The sequence below is a fragment of the Bos indicus x Bos taurus genome, chromosome 2 (assembly GCF_003369695.1).
Source record: "Bos indicus x Bos taurus breed Angus x Brahman F1 hybrid chromosome 2, Bos_hybrid_MaternalHap_v2.0, whole genome shotgun sequence".
NCBI lineage: Eukaryota > Metazoa > Chordata > Mammalia > Artiodactyla > Bovidae > Bos > Bos indicus x Bos taurus.
The window spans coordinates 134,682,286-134,701,922 of NC_040077.1; the positions used below are offsets into that span (position 1 = coordinate 134,682,286).

At 62.7% G+C, this 19,637-nt stretch overlaps 1 protein-coding gene across 11 annotated transcripts in view; it reads right to left on the bottom strand.

Annotated features, from left to right (window-relative positions):
- The window catches only part of ARHGEF10L (Rho guanine nucleotide exchange factor 10 like), a 159,987-nt gene that overhangs the window by 21,971 nt on the left and 118,379 nt on the right, over positions 1-19,637 (bottom strand). For all 11 annotated transcript variants that reach the window (XM_027522159.1, XM_027522163.1, XM_027522176.1 and 8 more), the window contains 4 exons: positions 17,719-17,805; positions 16,106-16,332; positions 14,281-14,435; positions 7,013-7,161 (listed from right to left, as the gene is read on the bottom strand). In XM_027522159.1, coding sequence (XP_027377960.1) covers positions 7,013-7,161; positions 14,281-14,435; positions 16,106-16,332; positions 17,719-17,805 — 618 coding nt within the window. The remainder of the gene's footprint in view (positions 1-7,012; positions 7,162-14,280; positions 14,436-16,105; positions 16,333-17,718; positions 17,806-19,637) is intronic.

The following is a 19,637-nucleotide window of genomic DNA, read 5'->3' on the forward strand; positions in this document are numbered from 1 at the left end:
TTTTTTTAAACCATGAAATGCTTCCCTCAACCTACATCTTTCAGGACAAGGGGACACCGACTGTTAGAAGACAGTCCTGCAATCTTGGTGAGAAGAAGGGGAGCTAGACCCCGGCCCTAAGCCCCCCGAGCCCCGCCCGGCACCCTCGAGGTGGGTCCCCACAGCCCCAGACCTGAGGGCAGAGGCCGCAACCACGGCTGGGAGCCCCTTTCGACCCCTCGGCACCCTCCTAGGAAGGAAGCCCCAGGCCCAGGCCCACACTCCGTCCTCCAGAAGCGGCCTAAGAGGAAGTCCCTCTGAGCATCTAACCTCAGTCCTTCGTGCTGCTAGAAAACACGCACACTCCTTTGGAGGGCAACCTTTAGAAAACCTTTAGAAAATCGATTTCTCAAGTTTCACCTGCCAACTTTTAATTAAAGCAAAAAGAACAGGATGACAACAATAAACGACGACAGACACATTTAAAAAAATAATAATTAAAACTGCTGAACTGAGACAACTTCGTAGAGTAACAGGACCCCGGACCCAAAAGCCTGAGCGGCCAGAACACCAGGGCTCCGGGCCTCAGAGGCCCCTGGACACCCTCGGGCTTAGTGAATCTTTCCGCCCCTCACGCCGATTTGCATACCATTACCCAAAAAGCCCTGCGCCTGAATTTCGCTTTTGCAAATTCCCACCCGTTTCATGTCATAAATAAGATAGGAGACAGAAAACTAATACAGCCCAGCGATGCATTATTCATGCCGCGTCACACTGTTATGATAGATTTACAACAGCTAATACATGCAAACTGAGTTTGGGCATTAAACGTGAAAACCAGGGTGGGGAAGGCGGTGGGTGTGGGGATGCACAGGGGAGGTCTGGTGGGCGCCGGTGCCCAGGAAGCAGAGGAGTTTCTTTGCTGGCGCACCTTGGTATCAGCAGCCAGCACCCAGGTGCCGGGGAGGCAGACGGACAGGCAGCGCTGGGCCCCCGGAGGCCGGAGTGCCAACAGCACGCCCGTGGGGAAGCGCCTTCCGCGGCCAGAGTGGAGCTCTGCAGCTGGCCGCTGACCCGCCCCAGATGGAGCGCACCTCCCTGAGCGAGACGCCCTCTGCCTGGGCTCCCTGGCATCCAGTGGCTCAGACCCTGTGCTTCCGATGCAGGGGGCGCAGGTTCAACCCCGCTGGGGAAGATCCCACAGGCCACGTGGCAAGGCCAGAAAAAGTAAAAAAAAAAAAAAAAAGGAAAGGAAAAGAAATGCCTGCTGTCTTCACCACCCTTCACCGAGCATGCATCAGCCTGCTCCCAGCCCCAGGAACATGGTGGGGGCTGTGGGAGCCCACCAGACGTGGTCCTTCCCACGGGGTCGCCATCCGGTTAAGCTCCCACTAACCGTCCCCCAAAAGTCAGGCGCTGTGGAGCAGAGGACCCACCGCTGGTGCTGCAGCTGCAGGTCACGAGGTGTGACCCGGTGCCCACGAAAGGGGGGGAGGAGGCGGTCCAGACAAGCTTCTGGGGGGCGGCGGGGTCGGAGACTAATGGGAGACGGCTGCCCCCATCAATTCTCACGAGAGCCCTATGGGGTGGGAGCCAGGCCCGGGGCCCAACCGGGCGCCCTGCGTTCCGGCACTTTCCAGTCAGGGCCGGGGGAGCCTCGATCCCAGGCCTGTTTTGCTGCAATGGCACCCAGGAGGGACTGGGAAGAAGGGGAGCAGCCAAGGCTGGCAGGGGGCAGGCCGGGGGGGCACAGTCATGCCACTGCCGAGCCCCTCTGCCCTGCGCTGGTGGCCGATGTTGAGCGGGACCCGCCCCTGCCCGCCTCCAGACCCTCTGCCCCGTCCCTTCCCTGGGCCCCTTTCCGCCTCTTCCACTGCGACCTCCCTCCCTGATCTGCGGCCTCCGAGGCCAACTCCTCCCGGGCCGCTTTCCCAGCTGGCCCCAGAGCCCCAAGCTGCCTCCCACCCAGATTTTCAACATTTGGCCCCAAAAGAACATGTAAAGCGGTGGGCAGCTGCCCTGCTGACCAGCCCTGGGCTGGGGGGCGGTTTTGCAAGAGCCCAGCAGCACTGACCGAGAGGCTGGCGCGCACACGGCCCTGGAAAGCTCTGCTGGACAAGACAGGCCGTGGGCCGTCCCCTGGGCCATTGCCTAGGAAGGACTCTGCGCTCCCAGTGCAGCAGGCCTGGGTTCGATCCCTGGTCAGGGAACTAAGATCCTGCCAACAAAACAAAAAAACAGACCAGGCCCCTCCCTGCTCTCATCTCTTTACGGCCAGGTGGGTGCAGAGAGACAACAGCCATCTGGAATACAACTGCAGACGGTGACCAATCCTCTGGGGACAGTGAAGCCACTGACGTGTGCAGACCCCGGCCGGGGTGGAGGTCGGGCAGGGCCCACCGAGGAGCTGGCCGCCGAGCCGAGGCTGGGGGACGGGAAGGAGCCGCCCGAGGGACAGCCCGCGGGCACGGCATTCCTGCTCCAGGCAGGGCAAGAGCAGAGGCCTCTGCCTGCATGGGGAGGGAGCCTGGCACGTTCAGAGGGCGGCAGAGGGGCCAGCGGGGCCTGGAGCAGAGGCCAGAGTCCCCGCCTTCCAGTGGGCATCCCCCTCGGTACAAGGGGCCCAGCAGGAAACCCACCCAGCTCAGCCCCTTCGCCCGCGCCCAACACGACCGCCACCTTCCTCAGGTGAGGGAGACCCCCGCCCTGCCCCGGGGCCCCGACCACGCCGGCTGGGCGGAGAGCGCCCCACAAGCTTCAGGCCTCCTGTCCTGATTCTTTTTTTTTTTTAATTAAGATGCAACCGTCATCCCACAGACCCGCGTCCCCTCCAGCGATCAGTTAAAATGAACTCCAGACGACTGGATTAGACTTTGAAGGTGGCAATCGAGATAATGAACACGGAGGATGCGGTGTTGACACAGGCCCTGGTGAGCTACATTATTATTTAACAGGCCTCGCCACGGCCTCCGCGGGGATCAAGGGGCTGAACAAGCAGTTTGGGGGCGAGCAGCCAATGCAGACAGGCTGGGCGCCACCCCACGCAATCCGCAGGGTCGGGGCAGCTGCGAGGCCAGCGGGCCTAATGGAACAGCAGCCCAGGGCCACTCCCAGGAGCCCCGCCCACACAGCCGGCCTGGCCCTCCCCGCCCCCAGGCCCCCATCTCCATCTCACCTGCCCCGCCTAGACCTCCCCTGCTCCCACCCCTCCTCCCTGGTCTGGAAGCCCTCTCTCCTCCCCTGGGCCCCCACAGGGCCTGGGCCTGCCCCCACAGGCCTGCCCTCCCTGGGCCAGCATTGACCATCCCGGGTCTGCCCTCCCTGGGCTGGCATTGACCATCCCAGGCCTCCTCTCCCTGGACCGGCGTTGACCATCCTGGGCCTGCCCCCCATGGGCCTGCCCTCCCTGGGCTGGCGTTGACCATCCCAGGCCTGCTCCGAGCTCCTGAAGAGCTGAGATGAGGTCTCCCTCCAGCCCACCCCTCCAGCCCTCTCTCTGCGCTAAGGCCTGCCAGGCAGGACACCTTCTATCCATCCTCCGGGACCATTGACTCAGAGTACCTGCTGTGGGAGCCAGACAGATGCCAGGAAATGAACAGGGCATGTCCTTAGCCCAGAAGACACACTGGTGGAGGTTAAGAGGTTACAGAAAAACCCAAACGAACTTTTTGGCCAAAGTGGTACTTAAAGGGATGACACTGCCCGAGACTCACACACGACAGAGACTGTGGCGGACGGTGTGGCCCCGGAGACCGCCCCTCTGCCCCCCGCGGCCAACCCGGGACTTCAGAGCAGACTCAGAGGCAGACGCCCGGGCTCCCATCCCACCTCGGCCTCCTCCTGGCTGAGTGACTCTGGGCGATCACTGACCCTCTCCGGGCCTCTGTTCACTTATCGGTAAAGTACGAATAATTAAAGTACTCACCTCACAGGGTGGTTTGAGGGTGAAGTGGGCTGAGACGTGTAAAACGCTTAACCCCAGGCCGGGTCCACGCTAAGCACTCAGTGTGTGTTGGTTATTATTTCCCTTCCTGGTGGTGGAGAAACTGCAGAAAGCACCTTCGTGCTGACACAGTTCTAAATGAACCCCCATGTCTTCACATCGGCCAGAGCCGGGCGTCCACACCCGGGGCCGCCAGGAACCTCCCCGGCCCCCTGGCGTGGAGGACCTCCAGTCCCCTGGGGGCTCCTGGTCCCGGGAGACGGCCTGGCACAACAGCCCTCTGAGCGGAGGCATGCCCCGCAGTGAGGATGTGCCTGAGCCCTGGGGACCAGGGCAGTCTGGACAGCAGCCCAGCCGGAGGCCAGTCCTCTGGCCGGGTGCACAGAGCCCCCGGCTGGGTCTGGCGGTCACTAGCAGCAGCCAGAAAGCCGTTCCACAGCCCGGCGCAGAGGCGGGCCGGCCGCCTCTTCTCCAAGCCGGTGGCGGAGCGAGGCTCTTTAAATATGCATGGCGGTCTCCTCGTTACTGTGCGGAGGATAGCATGTGCTGAAGGCGAACCGCCCACCCGCACCCACACAAACTTTTCAATTTCCAGGCCCCTCGTGCCCTGCTGCAGGGCCTCCTCAGCCGCCCCTTCCTCCATTCCGCCTCCCCCCACCCAGGGCCTGCCTCCCCCTACCCAGGGCCCGCCTGATGCCCACCCCGCCCCCGTGCGTGCAGAGCAGGGCAAGGGCCACACTGATCCCCTTTCTAAGAGTGGGTGGTCCAAACTAATCTTAAATCATGGCAGCCTCGTGCTGGATGGAGCCTTGTGGCCCCTCCACCCTGGGGACGGTGGGGCCGGAGCTGGGCTGCAAGCCTGGGCAGGACGGTGCGGCCGCTGGTGAGGGGTGGGATCGGGTGAGGGCGGGCAGGGTCACGCCTGGGCCCTGTCTTTCCCTTCATCCATCTGTCTCAAGCTCCTGGGAAGGCTGTCAGCAGAAGGGGGCCTTCCAGCCAGCGGAGCAAGGGGATGGCAGACCCGCGATGCACACACACCCCCCACCAACACCAGGGACTCCAAAGGAGCAGCTCGACTTCCCCAGAACACCACACACCCGGCAGGAAGGAGGCGAGTTAGGCGGTTACAACACTAACGAGGCCCATCCACCACTGCCGAGTAGGGCCCCTGCTGCTGCTGCTGCTGCTGGGTCGCTTTAGTCGTGTCCAACTCTGTGCGACCCCAGAGACGGCAGCCCACCAGGCTCCCCCGTCCCTGGGATTCTCCAGGCAAGAACACTGGAGTGGGTTGCCATTTCCTTCTCCAATGCATGAAAGTGAAAAGTGAAAGTGAAGTCGCTCAGTTGTGTCTGACTCTTAGCGACCCCATGGATTGCAGCCCACCAGTCTCCCCCATCCCTGGGATTCTCCAGGCAAGAACACTGGAGTGGGTTGCCATGTCCCCAAGCCCAGGAAAAATCCGGGAAGACACTGGCCCTGGCGAGGGGACAGCAGGGGTCTGCTTGGGGGGATGCAGGGGGCACTCATCCTTCTTCCTCCCAAATGCCTTGAGACCCAGGCCCATCAGTGACCCCGGCTGCCCCGGGGAGCCACCTCCCTTGGTCATCTTTCTCCCAGAAGGCCGAGGAGGTGAGAGGCCCCTGAAGGCAGTGACAGGGCCGGGCTGGGAAGGGGGTCTGGGCTGCAGCTAGTCAGGGCCCCCCGTGCCCACCCATCTGCCAGGGAGAAGGAGGACCAGGAAATCCAGACGCAGAGAAGGGCCGACAGTGTCCTCCCGGTGGGCCCCTCCCTGGCCTCCCCCACCAGAGCCCGCCCCAACAGTGAGGTCAAAGGTCCCTGGTGCCATGGCACAAGCCTAAGCGGGGGTGGGGGCGGAGGCCAGGTTTCACCGTGAGCCCCCACCCGCTTCTCAAAACCTGACAGCTGCTCTGCACCCAAATCCTCTGGTTTCGCCCACAGCGTGGCCTCTCGCCGCTGTCCAAGGTGCTGCGGGCAGAACCCACCCCACCTCCCTTTCCAGCGCCCTGAAGGGCGCTAACCAAACACCTCCCTGGCCGGGACTGGGGCTCCAGAGCATCACCTCACACAGAGGCGAAGGGACCCCGGGGAAGGGGCAGGAAAACGTGGGCTCACAGACAAGGCCCCAAGGCCCCAGAAGATGAGGGCCCAGGACCGGGAGGCTGAGCCAGGAAGGCATGGATGCAAAGGCTGAACCTCAAGCTTCGACAGAGACGGTGAGTTAGCACAGGGACCCTGAGGTTCAACCCCGGGTCTCGGGGCTCACCCTCAGCTCCCTGGGCTCAGGGTCTCCACCTGCCAAACCAGGACCTGTCATGCAGGATCCAGCCCAGACTGCTTGGCTGCTAAGTAAGCTGAGGCAGGACCAAGCGGGAGAGGAAAGATGGTCCTGGCAGGAAGGCACGCAGCAGGGTCAGGCTCAGGCTCCTCCCAGCCTGGAGGCCAAGCTGGGAATCCAAGCAAATCAAGCAATAGGGGTCGCCACCAGAACACCATGCAGGGTGGAGCCTGGGCTGTGGCGAAGGGGCTGGGCATGGTTGCTGGTCAGTGACAGGAGAGGGTCCAGGCTGAGCCGGGAAGGACCCCCAGACGCGGCCCACATCGCAGCGGCCGAAGATCAGCAGCACGCACGGCGGGACGAGGCAGGACCCGGTGCTGGCTGAGTGCCCCTTCCCCGTGGAGTCCACACTGGCTGAAGAGCCCGGCGCCCCGAGTGCCAGCATCCACACCAGCTGCTCCCTCAGCACAGCCGGGTCCGGGCTATCCCTGGGGGCACAGGGACCCCAGCCCCACCTCCCCGGGAAGGAGCAGACACGACCGAGGAGCGAACCCACTGCCCAGGGAGCCCTCGGGGGACCCTTCCCCTCTCGGCAGCCCTGAGGGAGCGTGTCGGAGGGGGTAGGGGGCGGCCCCGCGGGGATCCTGGCCCCCTGTGCGGCCCAGGAAACCCTGACGACCCTGAGACGCCCCCGGGAGCCCAGGGCAGTGCCCGGCAGGGTGTGAGAGGGGTCAGCAGAGGGGATGCCTGGAGACGGCCCCCTGGGGCCACGAGCTGTGAGGCAGGGCCAGTACCTGAGTCTGCAAGCTGGTGGCATCCAGGACGGTGACCCGGGGCCCACAGCTGGCCCACACGGCCTCCTCCAGGCTCAGCAGGGCGCGGACGGGCCCCGGCCCCACAGGCAGGCACATGGGCGGGCTCTCCAGGTCCCAGGGGACGCTTCCTGCAGGGAGAGGAAGCCGGCAGGTCAGCAGGGGGTGGGAGGCAGCAGACAGGTTAGGGCCCTCCAGCCCTCAGAAACTAGGCCCCCGGGGGGTCGAACTCGCCTCCAGGCTCCTCCCGGCCCGGGTCCTGCCCCCTAGCCCCTGCTCCCAGCCTGGCTCCAGGCTCCTCCTGGCCCCGGCTCTGCCCCCCAGCCCCTGCTCCCAGCCAGGATCCAGGCTCCTCCCGGCCCCGGCCCTGCCACCCAGCCCCTGCTCCCAGCCAGGATCCAGGCTCCTCCTGGCCCCGGCCCCGCCCCCCAGCCCCTGCTCCCATCTGGTGCTCTCCACTCCTCTCTCCTCCTCTCCCCTGCCCTCTGCTCTCACCCCACACGCACGCCGAGTCCGCACCGACTCCATGCCAGGCCCCGTACTCAGGGCTGCTGAAGCAGAAATAAATCTGCCCTCACACACCCTGTCCTCAAGAAAACCCCCAGTGGTCGGCGAGACCAAAAGGTTAATCAACAGCTACCACACAGGAAGGCAGGATGACGCGAGGGGAAGTGTCCTGCCAGCAGCTCACTGCGGACCTCGAGAGCCTCTCTCCCCTCCTCAAGGCCTCAGTCTCCCCATCTGCAGAACGCGGAGGGCGCCGCCAACAAGACTGTCTCTGAGGACTTTTCAGACACCGTAACTTACTGAGACTGTCCTGCCTTCTCACAGACCTTCTCACTCACCCCAAGGCACTCTATCACCTCTACTGAGATCTCCCATGACCTTCCTCCTCCAGAGATGCCAACACCCCAGGTATGGAAGGAGGAAGTCCTCAGAGGCCATCAGCCCTCAGCCCATGATACCTGAAGATGGGCAGATGAAGGGACCTGGCCCAGCGTGGAATGACGCTCTCCCCTGCCCACCCCAGGGATGCTCAGCTCACCCAGAAACAGACCAAGGATTTCCCCTGCTCTGAAGTCACACCTGATGCCACACAGAACCCTCGTGGCTGTCCTGTCCTGCCAGGGTACCAGGTGGGCCAGGAGGGTTGAGCAGGAAGTAGGGCCCACCCCTGAGGGGTGGGCGGAAGAGGGAGGAAGTAGCCTGGGCTGCGTGCCAGGGCCCAGCCCCCCCAACCCTCCTCCACAGGGTCCCTGGAAGGGTGCACGGTAGCCCTGGCACAGGCCGTCCCTCCGAGGCAGCTGCTGGGCGGCATGATGGGCACCACTGTCCACAAAGGAGCCCCTGGGCGGCAGAGCAGATTCCACCCCCACCACATCCTCCCCTTCCGTGAAACGGGTCCTCCTCTCCCCTTCAGCCCCCCTTAAACTTAGAAGATTCCTAGCTCAACTGAGTTAGGAAACACACAGACACACACACCCCCATCAACCCTGCCCAATCAACACACGTCCGGTTCTTCCCAGCCGTGAACGCGGGACGCAGGCTGGGCCGGAGTCCTGGCTGCAGCCTCTCAACCTCTGCACGTCCCTGGACAGGCGCCGCCGCCACTGGGAACCTCAGCTTCCCGGGCTGTAAAGCAGGCGTGATGGGCACGCCCACGCCTCGCAGACGCGGCCGGGCTCGAAGGAAACGGCCGCGTTTAACACGGGGAAAGCGCGGACAGCGGTCGCCACGTTCTGTTATTCGTGAGCGTGCCGGGCGCTCTTTCCATGAACTCTCACCAGCCTGGGTGCAAGATTCTGTTCTTTTCCGTTTTACCACTGAGAAAAGCGAGGCGCAGGGCTGAAAGAACCAGACCAGATCCCCCGGCTGGGCAGGGCCGGCGCGTGCAGCTCTGGGCGTCGGCTGTCCCTGCCTCGAGGCGGCCGCCTGCGCAAGCGTGCGGACCTCACTGGACGCTCGCGACCGCAGGGGCCCGGGAGCCCGGGACGTGCGCGCAGCCACCCCAGGCGGGGGCGTGCCGGCCAGCCAGGGCTGAAACTCAGCCGACCCTGGCCCCCATTCCCGGCTGCTCTCTCAGGTTCCAAGAGTTTCCAAAGATCTCCGGGCCCAGGGCTGGAGTCCAGGAGGGAAGAGTGACCACAGGCAGCCGGGCTTCCACAGCAGACCATGACCCCACCCCAGGAAACCAGAGCCACAGAAAGCCGGGCTCTGAGCGCCCCCCAGCGGCCAGAAGCCGGAACGCCCGCCACTCGGGCAGGTTAGGAAGGCAGCGGTCAGGGACGCTGGCACCACGCCCCAGAACGGACACGCGAGCCCTGCCCTGGGAGCAGCTACAGCCCCCCGAGCCCTCGTGCCCTCTGCCCTCCCGGGACAGTGCCTGCCTGGGGTAGGGGGTAGTGTCTGATACCCTTGAGGGTCACACGTGTCCTGACCACCCTTCCACTTGCTGGGTGTCTCTTAAGAGACCTGGCTTCAGGACAGAATGATTAATGGCTAAAATGTAATAACGCCAGGGAGGTTCGAGAGGGAGGAGGCACACATATATTTACAGCTGATTCACGTGTTGTCTGGCAGAAACCAACACAACATTGTAATGCTTCCAATTAATTAATCCTCCAATTAAAAATGCTTCTAGAAAGAAAAAAATTTAATAACACCAACATCATTATATCAAAAAGAACACAGGACAGGAATTCCTTGATTCAGGGGCCCATGGTAGGACCCTGAACAAGAGGCTTTCCCTTGCTGGGACTCCGTTTTCCCACCTGCCCCCCAAGGGGATGGAATTCAGCTGAATCAACGCTGGTGCCTCCCTGGATTTGTCTCAGTTCTCTGGGGCATCCCTGGTGGCTCAGCTGGTAAAGAATCCACCTGCAATGTGGGAGACCTGGGTTTGATCCCTGGGTTGGAAAGACCCCCTAGAAAAGGGAAAGGCTCCCCACTCCAGTATTCTGGCCTGGAAAACTCCATGGGGCTGCAAAGAGTCGGACACGACTGAGCAACTTGCACCTTCAATTTCACCCCTGGTGGCCAGCAGGGTGACACATGTCACAAGCAGATCACCTCTCACCCCAGAGTTCTGGGCTCTAAGAATCTTACCAGCCTCCACAGGCCGCAAGCCTAAGAATTCAGTCAGGATCAGTGGGCGCTCTGGGCAGGGCCAGCACCCTGCCCACCCCAAGCCTGTGGGGGTGTCCATCCCTCCTCGCTCTCCCTGCCCTCCAGCGGCTGTCCGTACACAATTCCAGAACAGACACCCACACCTCCAAAGTCACACCCGCCCGGCATGACAGCCTGTTCGTCTGGGCCTGGACCCGCGCACGCTGGGTGAACGGAGACCAAGGCCTGTCACAGCAAAGGTACCTCCGAGAGGCAGGCATCCCCCGCCACGGGCTACAGGGCAGAAAGCCCAACAGGATCCTCGGGGGTCTGAGGCCAGAAGGGAGGACAAAGAGAAAGTCACTGAGGCCAAGGGGAGCCGAGGGGCACCCAACACCCCGAGAGTGGTCGACACAGTCACAGAGGCCGAGGGCGCCCAAGGGGCCCCCAACACCCCGAGAGTGCTTGCAACAGTCACTGAGGCCGAGGGAGCCAAGGGGCACCCAACACCCCAATTTGGCCGTGACAGTCACTGAGGCCCAGGGGAGCCCAGGGGCAGCCAACACCCTGAGAGTGCCCGTGACAGTCACTGAGGCCGAGGGGTTCCCAAAGGGTAGCCAACACCCTGAGAGTGGTCACAACAGTCACTGAGCCTGAGGGGAGCCCAAAGGGCAGCCAACACCCCAAGAGTAGCCGTGACAGTCACTGAGGCCGAAGGGAGCCCAAGGGGCAGCCAACACCCCGAGAGTGCTCGCGACATTCATTGAGGCCGATGGGAGCCCAAGGGGCAACCAACACCCCAATTTGGCCGTGACAGAAACTGAGGCCCAGGGGAGCCCAGGGGCAGCCAACACCCCGAGAGTGCCCGTGACAGTCACTGAGGCCGAGGAATTCCCAAAGGGCAGCCAACACCCCAAGAGTGGTCGCAACAGTCACTGAGGCTGAGGGAGCCCAAAGGGCAGCCGATACCCCGAGAGTGGTCGTGACAGTCACTGAGGCCGAGGGGAGCCCAAGGGGCAGCCAATACCCCGAGAGTGGTTGAGACATTCACTGAATCCGAGGGGAGCCCAAGGGGCAGCCAACACCCCGAGAGTGGTCGTGACAGTCACTGAGGCCGAGGGGAGCCCAAGGGGCAGCCAACACCCCGAGAGTGGTCGAGACATTCACTGAATCCGAGGGGAGCCCAAGGGGCAGCCAACACCCCGAGAGTGGCCATGACAGTCACTGAGGCTGAGGGGAGCCCAAAGGGCAGCCAACACCCTGAGAGTGGTCGAGACAGTCACTGAGGCTGAGGGGAGCCCAAAGGGCAGCCAACACCCTGAGAGTGGTTGTGACAGTCACTGAGGCCGAGGGGAGCCCAAGGGCAGCCAACACCCCGAGAGTGGTCGCAACAGTCACTGAGGCCAAGAGGAGCCCAAGGGCAGCCAACACCGGGGGAGTGGTCAGGACAGTAATGACGATGTTGGGATGGGAGAGGCACGCGTCTGTCCCCGAGCTCCGTGATATGCGCCTCTGACTGGCTGCCCCTGGTGCTCACAGCCACCCTGTGAGTAGGGGTGGAACATGCGCCCACTTTACACGTGGGGAAATCAAGGCCCCGAGAGGAGAAGCAGCAGCAGTTCCAGTCTCTCACAGTGGGACCCGATCCCGACAGCCTGACCCCTCAGCCCACCCCTCACCCGTCCCGTCTTCTGGCTCCTCCGACGGTCAACTGTGGCTCCCATCCCCAGCGGCTAACCAGGGACAGTCCTGCAGCCCCACCAGGCCTGGTCAAGTCCCTGTCTCTGCTCAGAGACGGGCCGGGAGTGCAGGGAATGGACAGAGGGCATCCAGGCAGCTGTGCCCAAACTCAGGATGGCAGGGGCGGGCTCACCTGGCACCTCATGAACGCGTCCCTGCTGAGTGAGTGAGTGAAGGAAGGAAGGAACGAGCGCCGGTAAGCAGAGATCCTGAGGGCAGCACACACTGCCATGGCCACACTGCTTGGACTCCGAGGCCCCCCAGCTCCGACAGCCCAGGGCTCCAGGGGACCCGGTGACCCCAGAATCCTCACAGCCATCTCACAGCTGCTGGACGCCTCAGTCTCGGCTTCGGGGTCCCACCCTGGGCACTGAGGGCCCGGCCCTCCCCCGACACCGTGCAGCTCCCCTGAGGACACCGTCAGCTTCCTGCCTGCTCGCTCGCCCATCTGTAAACCTGTCTCGTCTCCCTCTGTAAGCTGTGCGGGTGGGCTCACGGCCGGCTTGCTGGCACCACATCCACGGGGCCTAGTGGGCGCTTGGTAAACATCTGGGGGACAGACGTCTGAAGGCAGGACGGCTGCCCGCGCACCTCGACTTCCTCCTCCAGGCCAGACAGCACCCCACTCTGCCCAGAGCAGCCAAAGCCCCTTGAAACCTGGAGGACTCCAGTCCTGGGAGGACACTGAGGCTCAGGTCTTGGCTCACCCATGGGACTCCAGAAACGAGGGTGTTGGGTCCACGGTCCCCAGTGGCTCTTATGGATCTGAGCAACCCCAAGCAGAAAGTCAGTGGTTAGACCCCAACCCCCGGTGGGTTGAGTTGTGTCCTCCAGATTCATTCATTCCTGCCTCAACCCCTAGCACCCAGCACATGACCTTGTTTGCTGGTAGGGGTGCTGATGGAACTGGTTAAGATGAGGTCACGCTGGAGGAGGGTGGGGCTCTGAGTCCAAGAGGTTCTCTGGACACAGGCTCCCCAAAGAGAGCCCCACGTGAAGATGGGGGTTATGCTGCCACAAGCCAAGGACCCACCTGAAACTGGGAGAGAGGCCTGGAACAGACCCTTCCCCAGCACCTTCCGGGGAGAGCACGGCCCTGCCAACACCCTGCTCTCAGACTTCCAGTCTCCAGAATGGCAGTCAGTAAATTAGACCACGGAAACCACTCGGTCTGCGGTACTTGGTCATGGAAGCCCCAGCACACGGATACACCCTGCCCACCTCCTCCCAACCCGCACTCCCAAACTGAAGAATCAGGAGCCAAGAGGGAAAGGACCCGAGGCAGCCCATCTGGAAGCTGGGGGGTGCAGAGCAGGCCGGGCTGGCCTCCCAGACTCCCACAGGAGCCAGAGGGTGGCCATCTCCCCAGAAGTCCTGGTGTAGATTGCTGAAGATCTGAGCCCGGACTGACATTCACACACACGGTGTGTCTGACGGGGAGAGGGATCGCCCCGCCTCCCTCTACCCCCTTTAATTAAAAACTATAAATGCCTTATCAAAAGCTAATTTAAAATACCAACACAGTGCCAAGTGGCAAAAAAAAAAAGCTCAGTACAAATATCTGCTTATAAGCTGCAGCAGGCTGTGAAGACGCAGCAATCAGAGGCAGGGCGGGGAGGCGGGGCAGGGGGAGGGCGGAGCAGGAAGGCTGAGGCTGAGGCACAGCAGCCCCCGGGGGTGCTGGTCTTGGACCCGCTTCCCTCCTCTCCCGCTCTTGTCCTTCGACTGGGAGCTGAACAAGCCATGAAGGACGGGGACCATAGCACTCCACATCCCTTCCTGCACCTCAGCATCAGTATCCATGAGGAGGTCATTCTCGAGGGTCGTGGTGAGAATTAAAAGACCGCACCACTTGATCCTGTCCTGGAGCACAGCAGCTCAAATGCTGTCCACCTTCCCTCCGGACGTCATCGTCTGTGCCAGTGCCAGCTCGATCAAACAGTGGAGGCCAAAGTGCCTGACCCACTGGGCGCCGACTGTGCCGGGCACTGTGCTCTGCCTTCACTGAAATGCTTACCCCACCTGTACCTATGAGCAGCGGGTGTTACTATTATCCCCATTTTACAGATGAGAAAGCCGAGCCACGGAGGAGCAGCTGCTCGCCCACGGACACTGCTGTCATCAGGGCAGAGCCCAGACGCGAAGCCAGGTCTCTCCGAGCCCAGAGACTCGCTTCCTATGCAGCAGAGTCTCCTGCCAATGGGCTGAGCTGTCCATACGACAGGGAGCGCCCCGTCCCTTTGGGGACCCTGATGGGGATGAGGGACCTCCAGTCTCTCTAGCACCTTCATTCCCGGACTCTGCTGAGCTGCCTCCTTGGTCTGCCTCCCACAGCTTCTCTGGTCCTGGATCTGACTCTTGGTCGGGGCCCAGGGCAGCTCCCAGAACCCCCAGCACATCCTTACCGCTGGTCCGAGGGTAAGCGGCGAGGGTGCCATCCTGCAGGCCGGCCAACAGGTGGAAGGGGCTGTGTCGCAGGCAGAGCACGGGCTGCAGGCCTGGGCTCCGGCAGGCCGCCAGGCACTGGGTGCCTGTATCCACGCTGCTGTAGAGCAGGATGCTGCAGGGAGAGGCGGTGACTCACTCAACCCCCCGCCCTTCTGGCGAGAGGGTCCAGCCCCCACCTCCACCAGCTCAGCCTGCCTCCCCCTGTGTGACCAGGCCATCGCTCAGACTTCTCCATGGGCAGCCTTTAGGGGGCAGAGCCACGGAAAACAGGGGGCTCTGGACACAGCACAGCCGGGGGGCTGGGAGAACGGTTTTCAGGGTCACATCTGAGGGCAAATCCTGCTGACTGTCCCCCTCCAGCTGGCTGGCCTGGACCACTGAGCCTCAGTCCTCTCTGAAAAATGGGGCCGTGATGCTTACCTCACGGCCATACCAAGGAACAAATCCCCAGCGTGTGGACTGCCTGGATGAAGCTTGAAAACGTTAGGGGGAACGAGAGAGGCCAGGCACAAAAGGCCACACACTGGGTGGGCCTGTTTGGATCATGTGAGCAGAAGAGACAAATCCAGACCAATGGATGGGGAATGTGAGGTGATGCAGAGGTTCTGGGGGATGTGACGAGAATGTTATAGGAACAAGTAGTGGTGATGGATACGCATCATGGATACTGGATGGACACATGGATGGATACTGGGAACCACTGAATTACATGATTTTTAATGGCTAAAATGATCAACTTTATGTAGTTTGATCTCATTAAAAGCAAAAAGTGTTCACCAGGCCCCTGGGTTCCGTGAACCCAGACCTGGACAGCACGAAGCCTCTAGTGCCTCCAAGTTGGTTCTAAGTATACTGGCTTTCAGCTCCTCCCCCGGTTGCTCGTGCGGGAAACAGGCCACTGCGAGGCTCATGCTCCTGGCCCAGGGAGCAGCACACAGCAGGTGTGCATAATATCCCCGGACTCTGCGGCAGGTGCGAGGAGCACGCAGGCACGAGGATGTGGGGGTGCAGCCCATCTCAGGGTCCTCTTCACAACCGTGTTCACAGTCCAGTTAACAGGATGAATATTCACCCTCCATCCACATGGCTGGGCCTTCCAGCAGGCCAGGCTCTGCCAGGGGAGGCCCCTGCTGCACGGAAGTGTTTGCTGACTCACCAGCTCCAGGCAGGTCTTACAAAGGGGGAGCCCCCTCTGCCAGCAGGTCTCATAACCTGGGCACACTCCGCACCCTCACCTGCCCTGCAAGGCCAGCTGAGGCCACAGACGGGTGGACACGGCCAATGACAGCAAAGGGACCTGAAGTCTTCACGTGGCCCACGTCCTGGTGGGCACTCACAGCAGCCCCATGTGTGGGGGATGGTAACACCCTTCACAGAGCGGTCTCACAGCACACGGAAGTACAGGCCCCAGACCCAGCTCTGCCTGACACGGAAGCCAGCGGCGCCCATGGTGCCACACTACCAGGAGGAAGCCAGGTGGCACAGAGCAGCTCCTGACACTGGCTGGGCATTGTGGACCCCACTTCCTGCTCCTGCTCCCCTCTTCCTGCTCTGGGCCCCCACTTCCTGCTCCTGGACCCCACTTCCTGCTCCTGAAACCCACTTCCTGCTCCTGAAACCCACTTCCTGCTCCTGGCCCCTCTTCCTGCTCTGGGCCCCCACTTCCTGCTACTGGCCCCCACCTCCTGCTCCCAACCAGGGGCACCGAATGTTGGGGGTGAGGAGCGAAGCTGGAGGGGCAGTGCCCAGGGTGCCCAGCCCGCCCTGGCCCAGGCCCCTCACCTGCCGTCCTGGAGCCCGAGGCAGATGGTGGGGTGCACCCCGGCCGAGGCGTCAGCGGCGGGGCAGCCCTTGTCTCCGTTTCTGCCGTCGCCCTCCTCTGGCTCTGGAATGTACTCCATGCAGAGCACGGGGGCCGCCAGTGGGAAGGACTTGACCGTGCGGGGCGAGGGCCGGTTCAGGGAGAAGATCTCCACCTGGCCCCCCGCCCCCTCCTGCCCGCCTCCAACCTATGGCAGAGACCAGAGAGGCCGTCAGGTGAGCACCTCGTGGGCGGACGCAGACGCAGCCCCTGCCCCCAGTGACCCACCCCGAGCATCTGCTTGTCACGGGGCTTAGGCACCAAGAGAAACATGCCCTCTCCTGCCCATGGGCATCCCGCTGTCACTGAAAGCCACGTGTTCCCAGCTGCCACAGCAACAAGTGAGATCCGGGGCCCGAAGAAAATCAGGAAAAGAGCTGAGGTGGACTAGGTACCCAGCCAGCTTTCTATTTCCTTATCTTTAAGGTAAATTTCAAGCAACAGAGAGCGAGTGTACACCCTGCCCTGTCTCCTTCAGCTTCGTCTCTGCATTCAGCACATGGTAGACGCTCATTATATCCCTGCTGAATGGATGGAGGGATGGATGGATGATCACAAGGATGGATGGACAGAAGAACGGACGGAAGGGATAGAAGACTGGGTGAATGGATGATGAATGACGGATGGATGGATAGAAGGGTGGACACATGGTTACAAGGACTGATGGATGATGGATGGATGGATGGATCAACAGATGGATGGAAGGGAGAGCAACTAACTGAATGAATGGGTGGATGGATGGGTAGATGAATAGATGATTATAAGGCTGGATGGATGGATGGAAGGATAACAGATAGATGGGTGCATGGAAGGAAGTGGATGGATGGATGAAGATTAATGGATGGATGGAAGGAAGTGGATGGATGGATGAAGGTTAACGGATGGACGGAAGGATAGTGGATGGATGGATGAAGGTTAATGGATGGACGGAAGGATAGTGGATGGGTAGATACGTCACACACTAGACACTGGACGCCAGTGAAGAAGAAATCACCCTCAGAAGGGACAGTTGGGCTGCACCCTGAAGGGTAAGCCAGAGTTTCCCTGCCTGAATGCCTGGAGACTGACTGGAGGCGTGGTGAGGCCGGGACCTACAGGAGGCCACAGTCTGTACCGCGAGCCACGTGGGGAGCACAGCGCCGAGTGGATCAAGGCAGGCTCTGCGGAACGCTGGTGCAGAAAGGTGGGCTGGAATCTCGGAGGGAGAAGGGCAGCCCTGCCTCCTGACGCCCAGGGGGAAGACCTGCCACCCAGATACTCCACACTGCTAAGTTCATGTCCATCATAGCACCAAGGCCAGTCACAAGAAGCCCCCTCTCTGCTCGGTCCCCTGGCTTTCTGTCGTTCCTGCTCAGGTCACACGTGCCAGCTCTGAGCACAGAGCCTGCCGCGGAAGTCCCCAGAAGACCTTGCTGGATGAGGGTGTGCAAAACGGGGCCCACGGGCTGGCCGCTTTCTCCAGCATCTCCCCTGGTGCCTCCCCTGGCTCGTGCCCCGAGGCCCGAGGCCCCGGCTGGACGTGGGGGTTACTCACCCAGAGGTAGCCCTGTGGGAGGGAGGTGCTGACAGCCGAGAAGCCCAGCAGAGGACAGCTGACGGGACTGTGGACCAGGGCCCCGAGCTGCAGAGACAGACGGCACACACAGGGGTGAACGCCGAGGTGCCGGAGATGCTTACGTCTGACAGCACGACCTGGGTCTGGATGTCTGTCAGGCTGTTAAACCTGCGGGTTCCTGCATCCCCTTCGGGCCCCCAGCCAGGCCCCTGAGGGTGGGCCCAGGGAGGGGCAGGTTCCTCCCCGGCAGCCCCCAGGCACTCACAGGGGACCTCCGCCCTCCTGGAACCTTCTGGAGCCTGAATGAAACTCTTTCCAAACTGGGCTTTGTTGAAAACCACGAGGTGCAGCCCTCGTATTTCATACGCAGGGAAGACAAAGACCACAGAAGACAAGCACCTGCCTGAGGCCACGGAGGCGGCACGCACCCTCACCCCGGCCCCGTGTCCCCCAGAGCAGCACGTGCCCAAGGCCACGGGGGCAGCACGCACCCTCACCCCGGCCCCGTGTCCCCCAGAGCAGCACGGCGGAGGGGTCCCGGGCCGGCAGAGCCCTCCTCGGCTGACCCCACCAGGACCAGAGACCGGTCCGCAGGCCGGGGGCTCCGTCTGTGCGGGGCTATCACTGAGGACCGCCGGCTGCTCACTCCTCGGCATCAGCGGCCCTCAACCCCACACCAGCAGCCCTCGGGCCTGTTCCTGAACTAAACCTGCCGTCCACGTCTCTGGCCAGGACGGCAGTGTGAGGGGAGGGCCTGGCCCTTTCAGGGGCCTTGCTGAAAACTCCAGCCAGACCAAAGGAGGAGGCTGGCTGGGGAGCGCGCAGGTGCCCCTCGGGAGGACGCGGCCACCGCGGCGCGGGCCTTTGAGCAGGCAGGTGCTGCCCTCTGCTGGCGCCCGCGGCCTGCTCGTGCCGGCCCCGCTGGGTGATCTGACGAGGAAGCCTCTAAAGGCCACAGCTGAGGGGACCCAAAGGGTCACCTCCCGCAGCCCCCATGCTGAGTGGCCGGCAAACGTGAACTTGGAGGGCGGGGGGACGTGACTGGCTCAGGGTCACACAGCAGGGAATGGCTGGTGCTCTTTTCCGTTAACACGCTGGAGCCGTGGCCCCCTGACGACAGCATGGGCCGGGCCAGGAGCTCACACCTGGCTCCCGGGTGCCCTCAGGCCCTGCCCCCTCACCCCGCCTCTTGGGGGACCACAGCCCGCTCAGGGCCTGGCCCTTCCTGCTCCTCTCCCCTTGGATTTGGGGCGGGGGGTGGGGGGCAACCGCAGCCTGGCTCCGGTGTTTCCACGGCAACCCCAGCGGGCCAGAGGCCAGCCAGTCAGCAGAGCCTGGGCCCGAGACGGGGGCAAAGACTCAAAGGCTCCTTGAACGGGCCGGGCTCTGGACCCAGAAGGGTTGCCCGTGACAGGAAGCTGACTTCCGAGAACCAAGGAGCCCCTCGCGGAGCAGGGGGAGCACGGCGGGCTCTGGGCGCGGGCAGTGGGCTCCAGCCCCAGCGCAGCTGCTAGCAGCACGCGTGCCCGGTCACCGCAGTCGTGGGCTCTGGGCGCGGGCAGTGGGCTCCAGCCCCAGCGCAGCTGCTAGCAGCACGCGTGCCCGGTCACCGCAGTCGTGTCCGACTTTGCGACCCCGTGGACCGCAGCCCGCCAGGCTCCTCTGTCCATGGGATTCTTCAGGCAAGAATACTAGGGTGGGTTGCCACGTCCCCCTCCAGGGGCATCTTCCCGACCCCGGGATCCAGCCCACGTCCCTTAGGTTTCCTGCAGCACTGGGACCACCTGGGAAGTGCCGCCAGCTGGGTGACCCCACAGACCAGTTCCTCGTGGTCACGGGGACCCCGGCATCTCGGCAGGACCCTGACTAGAGATGGTGGGCACAACGCCCTTGGCAGG